The sequence below is a fragment of the Furipterus horrens genome, unplaced genomic scaffold (assembly GCF_987537825.1).
Source record: "Furipterus horrens unplaced genomic scaffold, mFurHor1.1.pri manual_scaffold_3, whole genome shotgun sequence".
NCBI classification, from domain to species: domain Eukaryota; kingdom Metazoa; phylum Chordata; class Mammalia; order Chiroptera; family Furipteridae; genus Furipterus; species Furipterus horrens.
In genome coordinates, this window is record NW_028327173.1 from 143,858,981 (window position 1) to 143,876,142 (window position 17,162).

Sequence of the window (17,162 nt, forward strand, 5' to 3'; positions counted from 1 at the left end):
TGTACAGATCTTATCTGATCCTCTGCTTTGCCGTACATTAACCACATGAACTTGTGCAGATTCCTTTCTAAGCCTCAGTTTCCTCATCTGTAGAATAAGGACTATGATAACTGTAAGGATGAAATAACATATATAGAGCACTTATCAGGGTTTCTGCCTCGTAGTAAGCATTCAGAAAATATAAATATGCCTGTGTATATCTATTTGTAGGCATATTATAATGTGGGTACACTTGCACACCCATGGGAAAAAGACCTGAAACAGCCTCCATACACACACCCTAACCTACAGACCTTTCTAAGATGTCTTTCTTTCACACTGTATGTAATTCTCAACAAGTCAGTCGTTTCACTTCACAAGTTAAGGAGAGCACCAGCAGTAGCTGGGAAGTGACACAGGAACTGCTAAATGCTGGCTCTGTGCAAGTGTGAATTCCCAGAAGACTTATGGAACTGAATAAGGCCAGAAGCTCTTTTAGGGTAAAGGGTTTTTGATATTTTTTGCTGCACTTAGTAGGAGCTTAACAAATGTGTGCTAAATTGAATTGAGAGATTTTTTAATATAGCATAAAGGATGTTTAAAATGACTGACTCCCTTTTCAAAAGAAGATAAACTACATACACGTCCATTTATATATATTTGTTTTGCCCAAATGCACATAAACGTAGAAAAATTTTGTTGAATTGTTTAACATAAGGGGAGCTGTATAGAAATCTCAGAGATGTAGGCTGAAGGTGAAAATAATTGTTATAATTACATCTTACTTTCCTTTTCATCTCAAAGTATAGACCTGGTATTAGTGTTTTCCTGATAGCAGCTTTCCATAATTCTCTGTGTGTTACTCTCCTTCACTAATGCTTCCCAGTGCCATTGGCTATGAGCATGAAGTGCTGCTGAGAGACTTGCTTCTAGAGAAGAACCTGTCCTTCCTAGGTAAGTATTGATTACATCCTCTCTAGCTTGCAATATCTCCATGAGTGCTTAAATATATGTTTTTAAAAATCTTCCCCTTGCAGTTATTATGTACTAGAGGAAGAGTGAATGATGATTGATGCTGTACATGTTATCTTTTATTGATTTAGAACTGAGCAGGAACTCAGTTACCTAATCCCCACTATGTACAGCACATGCACAGGCTTGCAATTAATATTTTATAGAATAAGTGGCTGAAAAAATGCTTTAATATCTGTTACAGTATAACTTTTGGTATCATGAGATATTAACCATAATCTAGGCTTTATGAGAGAAAGAAGGAAAAGAAATATTGTCTATAAAATGCTTTATGTATTAAAAAGAATAGTTAGAACAATTCATGTTAGATATGTTTGTTTTGTGTCATGGAATTGAGTAGTACTTTTACTTGAAAGCCAGATATTAAGCCTTTATTGCTTTTATGTCAAACATTAATTGTCACCATAGATTCAGTGTGATTTTTAAAAATCTCACATGTATGTATGTGTTTATGTGCCAGTGTGCAATCTTATTACAGACTGTTATCTCTTTCACTATCTCTGATGCATTAGAAATGAAACCTCAAAGGGCATACATGTGATAACTGATCACAGAAGCCATAAAGCACAGTAGCATGAATTAATTCCTTTTTTCCGTTTTAGATGTGATAGTTTGTAAGGTTCTATACAAATCATATTATTGTGCACATCTGTTCTATGCAGATATTTAAGTCTACCTAGTGTGGTTTTTTTTAAGGTTAAAAAAGTAAAAGAAATACAGGATTACATGGTTTTTGTTTGAAAATGGACAGAGAATTGGCTAAGGAAAGTCAAATGAATGGTTTTACATCAACTCGGGGAGCCATGTTGAATACAGTCCTGCAAGAACTTGGTATTCAGTATTTTTATTAACTGGAGAATTGAATGTGTTATAAGATTGTTGATAACTTGAAGGTGGGAGATATAAATATTCTCTAGCTAGGGTTAAAGAAAGTTAATAAATTAGCAAAGTGGCCTCAAATTACTGAATTACATTTCATTATGTAAAAGAAGCAAGTTTTTTTCATATAGAAGGACCATTGAAATGTTCGGCCTATGGGAAGATGGTAAATTAGATAGAAATTGCCTTTTAAAATTTAATCAAAAATAGAATGTATAATGGATTGGAACCAGTTGTAACAGGTGAGTCATGATGTACCATGAGATATGTTTTAGAACTATGGAAATCTCAGAGTGTTATGAAATGTCTGATTGAATTGATTACTCAGATGGTGGCCAGTATAGCATGGCCAAATCTATTTTATTGTTTTAAAACACCAACTAAGCTTGGTGTTATTCTCTTGGCACCGTCTCCGTGTGCACAGTCAGGCCCTCAACGCCATTTCTTTGCTTAGCCTGGCTTTTCTCTGCTTTCTTCCCGAGGATGGAAGACCAAGGGCTTAAACATGGTCTAAATAAAGTCCCAGGTTTCCTACCCCCTAGGTTCTGGGAACTGAGTGTGTTACGCTAGCTTGACCACGGCTGACAAAGGCAGTGCAGAAACACAGCCAGGGAGACATTTCTCACTCCCATATGGTCCTGTTACCACTCATGGGTCCCATCTATTCCTCTGTAATTATTTTATTGAAGCATGCCCAGAGATGATACTTAATTGATCTCTAAAAAATAAACGAGTTATAGGATGTTTAGCTGACTCCATGTAACCTCAGTCCTGTTTTGAAGCAATTCCTCATCAGCATACAAAGAAACTGATAACTTATATATGCATTTTAAGTGTTTTAATATAGTACTGAATTAATTCATGTTTACTTATGGTTAAAACATCAAAATTCAAAGCCTTGTGTGAAGTACTGTTAAGAGGTTTTTCTTTTGGAAATACCCCTGCACAATGATTAATTAGATATAAAGTGCAATGCCAGGTAAATTTAGATAGATCATCATTTTAAGTCCAACTATGGAAAAATATTGATATATAAATAGACCACTAATGTGATCTTATGTTTTCTTTGTTTATATCTGTACACCTTGAATTTTGTTGCAGAGACATTGCAAACATTTTTGTTTTACCTTGATTCTTTTATAAGCAAAAATACAATCTCTCTTCCCTCCCTTTCTCCCTTCCTCTCTGGGTTTCTAATGTGGACTACTTTCAAAAGGCAATGATTCTTACTGTTTATACCTAACCCTTCTTAACAATTATGACATCTTTGAGATTTTATATCCCATTAAAAATTTTCCACATTTTGTGCTCTATATGTCATTTTATAAAATAAATATTTTATGTGACCTCTTTAATCAATGGAAAAGAAAAAGAAAAGGAAATTACCTTTATCTTACCCCTAATAATTTCTTAGATTTCCTTGATTCATAACCAGGTACTCAGCAGTTGCCATGGCACAAGATTTAACCAGGCACTACTGGAAAGAAATAAAGCAGAGTCCTTATCTTTGACAATTTGGGTGTGCTCATATGGATTTATCTTATCTTGTAAATCTATTCATTTTGTACATCTGCATGTAGGTATATTAAGAGGAACCCAAGTTGAATAAATGACTTTAGTTTCTCCAACTAAAAATATATTTTTTATTCATATATTCATTTATTTATTATAAAAATAAGATATGGAGCTAGGTACTAATTTAGGCACTAGACATAAGTCACAGGAAGACCTTGCATTTGTAGAGTTATGGTCTAGTAGGGAGACAAGCTACAAACAAATGAATATAGATAACTTCTAGCAAGTTCATAGAGTTCTTATAATTCTTTTATTTATTATTTATGAGTTCTTGTCAACTAACTTATTTAGTGTGTTGTCTACATGCCAGGGACCACACTAGTTAGTATGAGGATGATGATAAACACTCCATGTCCTCTGGGTGCTCATGGCCATACTCACTATGGCCACATCCATCCCAATAAGAATGCAGTTTCATCTCTAGTGCATCTTAGTAGGTGCTCAGTTGATTGTCTTTATAATAAAAATAAATATTCAAGGCTATTGTGCTACTTTTACTAAACTTTTGAAAGAAAGGTATAGATAATACTAAAAATCAATAGCTATCCTTTACATATGTAGGAAGTGCTACTGGCCCATAAGCTACTTTTCCTGAAGTGGTGATAGAATTTTACTTATTCATCTGCTCTCTCTCACCAGCACCTTCCTGCCACCAGGTGCTTCCAGGGTGGCTAGTTGAGTTCATTAGCTTGACTATGTCCCCACTAAGCTAACTAGCCACTTTTTCTTTTGTTGGTTCAGCAGGAAGATATATATCTTTTAAGTTCTTTCTATGGGCAGAGATTTTTTAAAAATAAAAGTTGAATCAAACATGAAGTCTTCTGGAAAATTTCCAGAAAAGTTTAAGTACATATCAGTTCTTTCCAAGAATAGTTAATTTAGAATTAACATTTATTGATCAACATTTAAAATGTCAGTTGTGAAGAACCTGCTGCCCTCTCCCAGGCTTGGATGCACAAAGAACCATTCTTTATTAAACTGTATATGACCGATGAACATTGTGATCATCCTTATCCCCCTGCTAAGGGCTTGTTCTGTTTCTATATCTGTGAATTAGAAAATGTATTTTACCTACTGATGGAGCTGTTTCAATTTGTATCTCTCGAGTGATTAAGGAGGCCATGCTTTTTATATCCTCTCCCTCACACTCTCCCTTCCCTTTGAGGGGTGTTGGGGAAGAGCCTTGGACAAAAGGCAAAGGAGGACAGGTAAGTGGTGACAGTGAGAAGACACCAAGACTGTGTGCCCGGGTAGGGAAAATACGAAACAGTGCGTACCAAAGACTGCAGGTAAACCGTGCGTCCTCCTTGGGCTGGCATATCCCCAGGTCAGAGGACTTTCATTAGTGACTGCCACAACCACTCTCTTGTTCAGTTTGGCTTAACAAGGATGGCTCTGGAGATACAGTCATACCTCAGTAACTCGTAGGCTTCAGAATTCATCAGACCCGCTGCTCATCACATTTTGATGAGAAAAAAAAAAAAAATGCTTCATCAATCAGCACTTACTCACCACTCATCAGAATGAAGTAATGACAAGTACTGAGGTACCACTGTATTTTACTCCTTGCAGTGAATGTTGCCCTGTTAGTAGAAGCTAACAATTATTGTGAGTGACACCTGAGAGGCATTTGCTTTATCACCGCCACCCCCTCCCATGTTTGGTCTTGCCTTATGACAAACCAGCAGATTTTACATGGGTGCTTTTCTAGCATTCGTGTGTGGCAGTGCAAGCACCAGAGGATATACTCTGTAAGCCAAATAAGCTCAGTGAAGGATGTCCCTTTCTGGAAGAAATTAGGATCCTTGTTACTGAGAGTTCATCTGCTCCTGCTGCTTTATTCCCCTCTTGAAGCAACAGGGGAAGTGATTATGATGTGACAAGCAGGGGCTTATGACTTCAGGTGAAGAATAAGCAGCAGGAACAGATGAGGTTGAGAACACTAAGATTGTTTACATGCAGATGTTAGCAGGAGAAAATAAGAGACTAGAAATAAAACATGATTATATAGGCTAAAGGGAACTGAGATACTTGGGCATGTGTTTCATAAGGCATTATCTATTTGAATTCCTATCTATCTGAAAGTTAAAAAACAGAGACAGTTTTCAGAGTAACAGGAATGTAATACTGGGGTTGGGATGTGGGGAATTTAGGGCCTGTTCTTCCCTTCTTGAAGAAATTGTCATGATGAAGGACCATCTTTACTTACTCCCCTTATTAAATTTGCTTGGGTGTGCATCTCCCTTGGGCCAAGAGAAGAGTCCCATAGACATGCTGGAAAACAACCTGCTCTCTGCAACTTCGAAGACAGGTTACCCTGTCCACTAATTATGGGAGCCCTCCTGCTCGGGCCCACAACTCTTCCCACACCACTGCTGTGGTTAGAAAACTCATGTCTGCTGATCATTTGCTTTCCTGGTTACTGATGATGTATTTGGACTATTTTGATTATGATAGAAATCTAATCAAACTAGATTAGACACACACAAAAGGAGAACTTACTGGTTCAGCCATATACCTAGGAAATCCAAAAGAGAGAATTTTGCTTCTGGTGTGTCTAGAATCCAGAAGACAAAGCAATGTTATCAATACCTCCTCTTTTATCCCTCTCATGTTCTGATTTTTTCAGTGTTGATTTCAATTTGTGGGCTATAAAGATGATCCCCGGCAGTTGCTAGTGTGTTCACTCCTTAGAATTTGTACTCCCAAAGAGAAATTGGTGATTTTCTTTTGTCCCATCATAAATCTCAAAAAGGGCTCTGATCAGCTAGTCTGGGTCATGTCCATGCCTGTGGCTGGTGCTTGAGGGTCACTTATTGACTGTCCACCAAAATCACATTGTGAGAGTGGGGTGGCAATGCCAGAAAAGATGGGGCACAGGACCAAAAAATCGAATACCTCACTCATCCCACAGAACATTAGCTACAAATTTAAGCTTCTGCCCCTATAACCAAGGGCACTGGGGGACAAACCTCTTACTGTTATTGTTGAATTGGCTCCTTGGTTCTGTGCATGTGTGTGCATGCATGCACGCACAAGGGCCTTTGTATGTCTCAACTGCAAATGTCCTCCCCCCCATTGAGATTAGTTCTGGGACAGATGGAGCTGGCCCTGCAGAAGGGTCTGACATCAGTGACTACAACTAATAGAACTGGGGCAGACAAAGGCTAACATTCAGCCATCGCTCAGAATTTTGAAGTTTAAAGGGCCAGTGACCACCCAGTCCCTTTTTGTTCAGAGGAAACTGGCCCCTGGCTTTGCATCACAGCTACTGCCTTCCATCAACTTGCCCTGTGGTCTTTGTACTCTACTGTGCTGATATATCCTTTCTTTTATGACATTAAATCGAAAGAATTGAGATGGATATGATGTAAAATATAGACAAGTTTTACTTTTACTGTTGCTATTCAGGTCCTCTGTCTTTACAGCCACCAGTGGGCAGGGATTAGCCTACCCAGCCTCACTTTGCATTGTCCCAGTTTCCTGACCTCCCATTTGTGTCCTGTGTGTAGGGCACTTCAATTTACACTAGCATTGTCCCCTAAAGATATAAGCAAAGGGCAAGGTCAGAGCAATCAGTTGTATTCCTTATTAGTGTCTTTGATAAGAGGCTTTGGGGGAAGAGGTTGAAGCTAATGGCTGTAATGAAATTTTGGATTCTCCAAAGATTTCATTTATCTGTGCTATTCGTCTCTCCATTAAGTGCATTTCTGTTCTGTGTACCTTTGCGCATGGTTTGCATATCCTAGTAACATTCATTACTGAAACTTTGCAAACTTCTTAAATTGAATAGAAAGGCTGTGAAACTTACGTTAAAGAATATAAAAATATGGACTGCAAAGGTTATAGCACCATGTATTGAATGAGACATTGTTTGGGGGGAAAAATAACAGAAAAAAAATTTGAGTAGAAGAGATATACTATAGTTTCCATTTGTATTGATTTATGTATCATTTTTGCCCTTCCCCAATTTAGTAAAAATATTATAGGTGTTAAAAAGATTCATTTTAATCATACATGGATCTAACCTAGTATTAGAAACCCTTTGAAAAATTCATAAATAAAATGCCATGCAAAATGTTACTTTTCGTTTTCAGATTTTTGTACTGGAATTTTTTATAATTTCTCTAGGATTAACTATCTCTTACATTTAAAGCCTTTTAATAAAAAGAGAAAAAGAAAACCTGCAAGTTTTTCTTGGTAGTCTTCATGCCCTTCTGGGATTCTTAAGTATAAGTTAACTAGTTTCAGATGTGTTTTGTTCTCTGACTCAAAGTTGGCCTTTTATTTTTAAAAATGTAATTGTGTAATTAGCACTTAATTGCTTTGGATATTTTAGGTATTGAGAGGAGAAGGTAATTAAAAGGCCAGAGAAATTAAACTTTCACAGTGTTCTTTAAATACATATAATTTCTTTTTTTAAATGTCCTCTAAAGGCAGGCTGGCAACCAAAGACAAAAATGAAGACTTGGGTTATTTTAAAATTTTTAACATCTGTTTTATCTGCGGATGCAGTTATATTGTTTTTTTTAGTTCAGTTAGAGAGAGGAGCATCTAGAAATCAAGAGATTGTGTAGTTTATCACTTCAGGCAGGTGTCATCTAAATAATAATATCTAACAGGTGGCTCTCACCTGTCCTGGGCCTCAGGATCTTATAGGAAGAAAATAAGAAACTTTTCCTCACTTCACAAGTATTACATATGATGGAATTTAAATATTTGTCATAATTGAGTGGTGTATGGTTAACTGGGAAAACCAGAACTTGGTGGTTTTGGATGCTTGCCTGTATCTTTAACTGTTTTAGAGGTCTAGGTCTTGGTGGGTCACTTAACTTTTCTCAGACACCTTTTATCTGGTATAAATTTGGGTGTTGGGCCGGTAATTCCTAAAACTTTATCAGCTCAGAAATACTGTTTCATGAGACTCACATGAACTAAAAATTCTATATTTTGTAGATCTGGAGGGTAACAAGTCTGCTTTTAAGTGAGAATATTCTTATATTACTTTTGATAATGAACACTTGAACTGTGACATTAATAAGCTTAGTAGTTATGAGATATATTGGGTGTTTCTAATATGCACCTTAAACTAGAAAGAACCTTACTTCATCTTTGCTTTATTCACTGAATAAGAAAGCTCTACTGGATTTGGGGACTGATTTCATATTGATCCCTCACTAATAACTGTTTTTACTTATTCTTTTTTAAGCTCAATAATTTTTTTCCTGAGGAAAACAGCATATTACTTAAACATCCATTTTTTTACTTGAGAAATTCAAAGAATCATAAGTAACCACCTGGCTGAAATATGTGCACAGAGCTACTAGAAGAACCTGGATGGAATGTATGATTCTCAAGGAAAATATAAATTGCAAAAATAACTGGAGAAGAGATAAAAATCTAAATAGATCAGTAGCCATAAAAGCAATTGAAGAGGTAACCAAAGAGCTGGCCACCACAGGAGTACCAGGCCCAGACTGCTCTTTGTGAGGAATTCTGCCCGCACTTGAAGGAATGGATAGATCCAGTGTTATTCAAATCAATACTACTGATAAAAGTAGGGAACTGTCCTATCAGTATGAAGGAAAGGAGTGAAGTTTCTTCCTTTATGATTAAAATGAACATCAGCAGACAGTTGGGACCAAAGATGAAAGATAGCAGTGAGGGTTAGCAAATAAAACCTTGAACTCTAGGCCAGAGTTGTTTGTCTCTGCCTGGTTGATTCATGGGCAGTTAAATCAGAAAATTATGAAGTCAGTCTAGATATGCTTTGTAGAAGACAAAAGTGTTCTTTAAAATGCACTTGTACTTTATTTAGTTATCCATTTTGAGCATTAAATATGTGCAAACCATATGTTGGTGGTGAAACTGGGGCAAGCATAATGTTTAAAAGCCTCCTAGTGTGTGGGAGACAAGGGGCTGAATGGAGAATGAGGCAGAAGAGTGTGGGCTGACAACTGAGTTACAACCTCTAGATCTTAAGAGTTGGAACCCTGAACCACCAAATGGTCAACCAAATTTTAAATCCATACCCAATGGTTTGGATAACGATCCTAATGATAAGGAATCTTTTAAGGTCTAGGGGTCAGGAAGTCAGGCCAAATGGATGGTGCTGACCTTAAAAATCTCCCAGTTGGATCCATGATAGAAACCTCTCTTGGGGCCTGCACCAAGTGAGCAAGGCCCTTTGTTCATAACTGCTGCTCCTTGTTCTCGTCCTGTCATTTCCTCTGAGCTTTGTCAAGTTGTTCTCACCTCCTTTCTTAGAAAATCTAGGGTAACAGAAACAATATGAAGGTTGAAAGAGGGTGCATAAGGCAGTGGGAGTTTAGTAAATAAAGGAGAAGATAGCCAATATAAAACAATATTTTTGATGTTCAGACTAACCTATCTATCCATCAATAATCCATCTATTTAATATCACTAGTGGTGGCAGAATTTTAGAAACTGTCCCGTGGGTAAAATTATTATTAGATCAACTTCATACTGAGAGGGAAGAAAATGGGGTCAGGGTAGGGGGAGAAAGTTTGTTTGTTTTTTATTTTCATATTAAGTGTTGAAACTTAAATTGTAGGTATTGTGCTAGTAGCGTTGGTGCAGTGAACAGGGGTGCAGTGAACAGGAGTGCAGCATCTGCCTTTTAAAGGGATATTAGCATGTGCATTTGGACTGCTTGGTGACCTTTGAAATTTTGTTTTGAGCTGCTGTCAAAAACATAATCATTTTTCTTTCTGAAATAGATTTTAACATCTGCAAAGGTTGATCAAGCTAGACTAGTTTTAATAAAATATTAATCTCTTTTTTAATGTCAACCCAGCTTTTAAAACTGTTCATCAGCTTCCTGAAACGTCAGCTCAAAGCACTTGAGTTGATTATAATAAATGCCTTTTCCATTCAACATTCTTGTGGTCACAGTGCATTTAGAGGATAGAAATTCTCCCAGTCTCACTTGTCTGCAGTCCCGTTTTCCAAATTCTCTGGCTTTTAAAGTAAGATTACTCTGATATTGTATTTTCCTATCTCAATAGTTCACTTAAAAATTTTTATAGTTCAAGGATGGGAGATAGGTCGGAATTCTGGCATCAAGCCTTCGAAATCTGGATAGTTGAAGGATATCAACTTTTAATAAAGTTTAACTTAAATATCTACTTTAAATATGTCTTGTCATTAAAAGGTTATTTACATTTAAAATGCTGACCTTTCAAGATGTACACAAGAGTGTTCTCAAACAGAGCTTCTGAACATTGGCCATGAAACCACTGTCCTGGGCTGACAAATGGATTCGAAATAAGCTACCCAACACTGGGAATGGGCCATTAATTTTAATCAAAGGTGATGCAGGAAGGCGAATGGGATGCATGACAATGTCAACAGCCCAGTAGGTGTTAAGAGACCACACAGCCTTCCTTGTTACTTGGTCGGGCCATTAGTTGAGGTTGGGTGAAGACAGAAAGCCATGTCTGGAATTGAATGACCAGGTCACTCCAAAATCTAATGGAGAACTCCTCATTTCAGAAATCACATTGTAATGTCATTAGAAGTCAAGGGCAGCATTTAGAAAATATCAGAGGAATTTTTTTTTTTTTTTAACCAAGAGCATAGCTAGTTTTTTCCGACTTTGTAAAGCTCTGTTCTCCCATCTCTTTTCCTTCTCAATGGATCATTGATATTTACACAGGATCAAGAAATCAAACAGACCTAGAAAAAAATCTCAAACCCTGTTTGCTTTTCAGAATTACATATTGTTAGTTGTAAAACTCTGGTAAATGCCAGAAACAATAGCATACCAATAGATTTAAGCAGGATAGCTAATTCTCTGTGGTGATCTCATTGTCCTTTTCCCTCTCTTGTGTTCTTGTGTGTAGGAATAGTTTCACTAATAGAAACTAAATTTTTTAATTGCGTTAATGAAAGTATTTGTTTTATCATTGTAAAGGACACTGCATGTACCATACTCTAAATTGTCACTATTGGTTGGTAACATTAGTGATATTCATGGTAGTGAAGACTTTTCATCAGTACTTACTTTGAGTGTTTTCAATTATAAAAAAGGTAGCATATGACAGCCTGAAATAGTAAAGTTAAAGACAAAAATGCAGAAGGGACAAAGAGGCATGCTTATATCAATGCTTTAGGTTTCTAAGAAAGATAAGTATAACTACATTAGTAATTTGTATACATTTTTAAGAAAGAAAAGAAATTATAGTGCTGTCTTATTAATGAAATACTGTTGTAAGTAATAATATTTGTTCTTCCTGTAGATGAAGATCAGCTCCGTGCAAAGGGTTATGACAAAACACCAGACTTTATTTTACAAGTACCAGTTGGTAAGTTCTTAGACTCTGTTATGTATTTGTATAGACAAAAGGGATGTATTTTTTCCATAGATTTTTAATTTTTTTCTTTACTAGCAAATGTTACTAGAGTAGATTAACTTTATAACATTGTACCTAAGTGGTTGAAATCATTGGAAAAATTATTTTAAAATAACAAAATAACATGTTCAGAAGAAATCTAACCCTTAAAATCATTTACTTGTATTTTAAAAATAACCATGTCTTCTGAAGATATTTGGGTTGCTATTTTTAAGTCATTTCTCTAAATATTACATTTTTAAAATATGGTTCTCTTGAAAAGCCAGGCTCACTTTGCTTTGCTTTCACATTACTTTTCAATTTATTCAGTCTCAGAATAAGAGGGAACTTTTGAAGACGATGAAAATAAAAGGGATGCGATTGTGGCATAAGTGTTCCTTGTAACCAGCATATATCATGTGTTGTTTTATAATTACATCCATAGATGACGGGAGGGCTAAGCCTCTGCTCATTAATGTAAAGCACAGAGAGGCCTGTACAGAGTTCAGAATTTTCAATCTTCCTTTTCCTTTGCTCCATATTAGTAATGCTTTGTCCCTTAGCTGTAGAAGGGCACATAATTCACTGGATTGAAAGCAAAGCCTCATTTGGTGATGAATGTAGCCACCACGCCTACCTGCATGACCAGTTCTGGAGCTACTGGAATAGGTAAGGTCCCATTATTTTTCTCTTAAGATAAACGATACTCAGCTGAAATCTCATTAGAAAAAATATTTTGTTTAGCTGGTAAAAATGTGAGTAGCCTTTGTTTCTAGTAAATACAGAGAATTGATTAATCTATTCATTTGAGATAATTTAAACTTTTCTGCTTTCATAATGTTGCTTCATTTTTTAAAACTGAAAATATTAGGTCAAAATTAGTACATAAGCCATTTTCCATTTTATAGTGATAATATTGGTGTCATTCAAAATATGAATAATAAGATATGGTGCATATTATGAAATTGACACTGACTCCTATCCATTTGATGTGAAATTTATGCATACTGTCAGACTTTAAACAGTGTTTTACCCTCGGCTTTCTGAGGAGAATATTCAAACAATACAGGGTGAGCAAAAGTAGGTTTACATTTGTAAGTATGCAAAACACAGAGTTGATTCTTTTATTATTATTTATTTGTTAATTAGTTATTATTATTAGAAACCTACTTTTGCCAACCATTGTATAAAAGATCAAAACAAAGTACCTTCCATTAGTAGAAAACAATTTACCTACCAACTTCACAGTCAACATTCCCAAGGGCGTGGAAATCTAGGTGATTAAGACAAGTATGGCCCTGCCAGGCGGCTCAGTTGGTTGGAACATTGTTCCGTGCACCAAAAGGTTGTGGGTTTGATCCCTGGTCAATGTACGTACCTAAGTTGCAGGTTCAATGCCCGGTTGGGATGTGGATGAGAGGCAACCTATCAATGTTTCTCACATCGATGTTTTTCTCTCACTCCCTTCTTGTCTCTCTGAAATAAATACACATCCTCAGTTGAGGATTAAAAAATAAAAGTAAAAATATGGTGTTAAAGGAGACCATATTAATGCCATATTACCGAGCATCCCCAGTGTTCCTGGGCCTGCACATTCTTACAAGGAGGTTACTTTAGTACCCACTTTACTCAAAAAAGAGAGAGAAATACACCATATGCCTAGTCATCGCAGGCCTGCATTTGTCCTGTTCACTTGCTAGCCTGAGCTGTTTGCAGCACAACTCTGTTTTCGTTTACAGTACAACTGTTGAAACTTTGGCTTTTCATATTATTGAAGTTTTTAGTTTTCACGCTTAGAGCAGGAGATGAGCCAACAGGTAACCTTCCTAGATGAGCTGTGTTCTTCAGCCACTGGCCAACAATAGTAATACAATAGTAAGATGGCATTGGCCAAGGTCGTCAAGGAATGAGACAGTATCATCTGTGGACAATAGTCTTATTCTGGGGTGGGGAGGGGGCAGTGATAGACTACAGAATTCGACATTATATTGTTACTCAGCCTTACAAAAGGCCAGCAGACCTTGCCCGTAGCAGCTGTGCTAAACTAAGCCCACTTTTTACCATGGTAACAATGATCATGATAAAATGCTGAATGTAATGGCTTTCTTGATTTTCTTGTGTAATTGTGCGTAGCATCCGAGCTTTACTTTACAGGGATGGAGGAGGAAAGTGCAAAATGTTTTAGAAATCATTGCTGCTTCAGCGTTTCCTGTCTTTTATCCAGCCATTATTCAAATTAGCAATAATGTGGCAAATTGAATTTTCGATTTTTAGCAATTTTATGATGAGTTTGAAATAGTAAAGAAAGCATCATTTTTGATAGTATAGGAAAAGCAATGATATGAAAATCAAATTGTGTAAGTTTAGGTTGCTAAAGGATTTTAAAAACTAATCAACTCAATCATTATGCATTGAGACTATCTTTCCCTTTTGGAACTGGTCAAGTTTTTTTATAAGGAATCTCAAATAGTAGAGCTTACTTAAAAATTCAATAAACATATCTTTTTTCTAAAACAACTCAACTGTTTTTGAGTGCCTACTATGTGCCTAGTACTCCCTATTTTAGAGGCTGATTAAATAATCTAGTCACCTATATGATACACCTACAGATTACTGACATGGCTGTAGAGGATCTGAACAGTAGATAATTTAATACAGTTTCCTTTGCACTGGTTTTAGATTACTTTGGTGCATGCTACTTTTATATTGTAATGATGAATTATTTACACTACTATTGATTTACATTCTCTAAACATGTCCTTTCAATATATCAGCTAAGTGGGCACATAGTTTATTTAGGGTATGTTATGTGATAAGGGAAAGCCAACCTTGGTTTGGAATGTTCCCAATCATCCAAGTAAGAAATTCTCTACAAAGTCACTGCTGTTACCAAATGTCTGCTGAGAGGCCCAGAAATACAAGTAGTGCTGATATTCAGAAAGGAACATACAGGCATTTAGTTGGATATAAACGTTCAGTTATAATCATGATACAAACTCACCAGTGATGAGGCACTTTGACAGAAGCATTTAGCCCATTACAAAAGTATGGGATCCTATTCTTTTCATATGTTGACTCGGTACAACTCACATAGCACTTGCTAAAGTTCTTCAGAGTTGGAAGATATTATCCCTCCCAATGTAGGTAGCTTTTCAAGGAGGTTATTGGTTGTCAGTGGGACTAATTGCTTTATTTGTGTGGTAAGCCTCTGGTTGACATAAAAATTGTTATCTAGTTGTTATTATTTTTAGATTAAACATTGTATTTTATTATAAAACTATTCAATTAATATTTGTAGAATCATGACCTTGTGTAAAACAATTTTTCCACACAAATAACTACAGACCCTTAATTTTTAGTTTAATATTTTTATATGAGTTTTTTAATATAAATTGATAATCTTACTCGGCCTTCAGCAACTTTTGGCAGAGCTGATCACACCCTACCTCTTTTTTTTTTTTTTTTTTTTTTTATGTTTTAAAAAATAATTTATTCAAATATTTTATGCCAAAATAATTCTAAAAAGTATTTATTTCTATTAGTCGACCCCAAGCAAATGTGCATTTAACTACATAAACACAACTATTACGTCATAGTTTTTTTATTATAGACTTTTTTTTTTATCCACATGAATGTTAAAGAAACTACAACAGAGTTAAATACCATTTTTGATAACATGATTATATTCTTAATTACACTCAATATTAAACTGTAAAATATTTCCAGAGGAATACAATCTTCATTCATACAGCAGGCAAAGTACCAGAGTGGAAGGGGCCACGTGTAAGTCTGTCCAGTTTGCTATGAAAAGCAGGTTTGTACGGCTGAGCCATCCTAGCTGTCGAAACGTGATCCTCAGTGCTAGGGCAGGTCTTATGTTTTCTGCCCACAAAGACTCACTTCTTCCAAAGTAACAGTCTTTAGAGCTTCCCTCTCCAAGTGTGCAACACCAAGATCACTTGGGACCCTCCACGAATTTCCCACCCTGGCTGCCAACAGCACTCCCAAAGCTCTCTCTGGGTTCAGCTGGCCTTTAAACACACAAAGACTCAAACTTTGGTTCCACCAAAAGATGTGACAAGCATTGACTGCTCCGGTTGGCTCCCCCCTCCCCCCGCTAACGAATGGCCGCTACAGTCTATTTTACATGGTTGTCCTTGCGGCTTTGAGGTCACTTGTCCTTGGGTTCTCCTGAAGCTGATTTTGTATTTGATTCTCAAGCCCTTTCAATCACAGTCTTTATGTGGGTCAGAAGTGCTCAGTGGCAGGCTGTATCTTACAGGAGAACAAGAGTAAGTGGTTCTGTGCACCTTTTAGCTTTTGCTGAGATGGGCACCAAGCTTTTCTTTCCTGATCAAGCTTGCTGCATAGGGGATCCTGGGCTCAAGCAGAGGGAAGGCAGAGAGGACTGGAGACACCTGGGGAGAACTCGGCACGGTGGCTTCGAGGGGAGAACCGGAGGAGCAGCCGACCGGGTCCCAGCGCTGACCCATCCCCAGCACTGCGGGCAGACCACTCCCCCCCAAGTCCACACCCTACCTCTTTTATTAAAACATCTTCTTTTCTTGCTTTCCAAGAGATATTCTTCTGGGCTTCTTCCTGCCATTACAGCAGCACATTCAGTCTCCTTTGCCGGCTTTCCTTCCTCTCCCCAGCTCTAGGCCAGAGGGCCCTGGGACTCCGTGTTCACCACTCTTGCCTTTGCTGTCTACATTTGCTCCGTGGTGTTCCCTTGGAGATCTCATCAGAGACTGTGGCCTTATTTACCATCTCTATACTGGTATTGCCTAACTTTTATCCCCTGCCCTAATAATTCCCCAGAGTATAATTATTTTTGTCAATCCAACTGTACACTCAGTACCTTTTCTTGGATATGTAATAGGTATCTCATACTCAACATGTTCAAAATGAAACCCTTGATTTTCCTTCCCAAGTTTGTTTACTTCCCTGTTTCCTCCTAAGCTCAACTAATGGCACCACAGTTTGCCCTAATACTCAAGCCAAAAACCTAAGTATCATCACCAGTCCATCAGCAGGTGCTTTCAGCTTGATCTTCATCACATCTCAAATCGTGCCATTTATCACCATGCTGTCACCTCAGTGGCTGTCACCACCTCTTGGACTATTGCTATAACTTCCCAACTGGTCTCCTGACATCAGCTATTGCACTCTTGTGGTCAGTTTTTTATATCCCAACCAAAGTGACTCTTTGAAAATATATATGTCAGTTTGTGACAGTTCCCTACTCAAATCTCTTCAGTGGCTTCCCATCACATTTAAAACAAAATTTGAACTCTTTACTGTGACATTCAGAGCTCTGCATGATCTGCCTCTCCACCCCAA

At 37.0% G+C, this 17,162-nt stretch overlaps 1 protein-coding gene across 2 annotated transcripts in view; it reads left to right on the forward strand.

Annotated features, from left to right (window-relative positions):
- Window positions 1-17,162, forward strand: part of CDIN1 (CDAN1 interacting nuclease 1) — a 204,356-nt gene that overhangs the window by 95,596 nt on the left and 91,598 nt on the right. For both annotated transcript variants that reach the window (XM_090271950.1, XM_090271949.1), the window contains exons 8-10: window positions 866-933; window positions 11,727-11,792; window positions 12,383-12,488. In XM_090271950.1, the coding sequence (XP_090128076.1) occupies window positions 866-933; window positions 11,727-11,792; window positions 12,383-12,488 (240 nt within the window). The remainder of the gene's footprint in view (window positions 1-865; window positions 934-11,726; window positions 11,793-12,382; window positions 12,489-17,162) is intronic.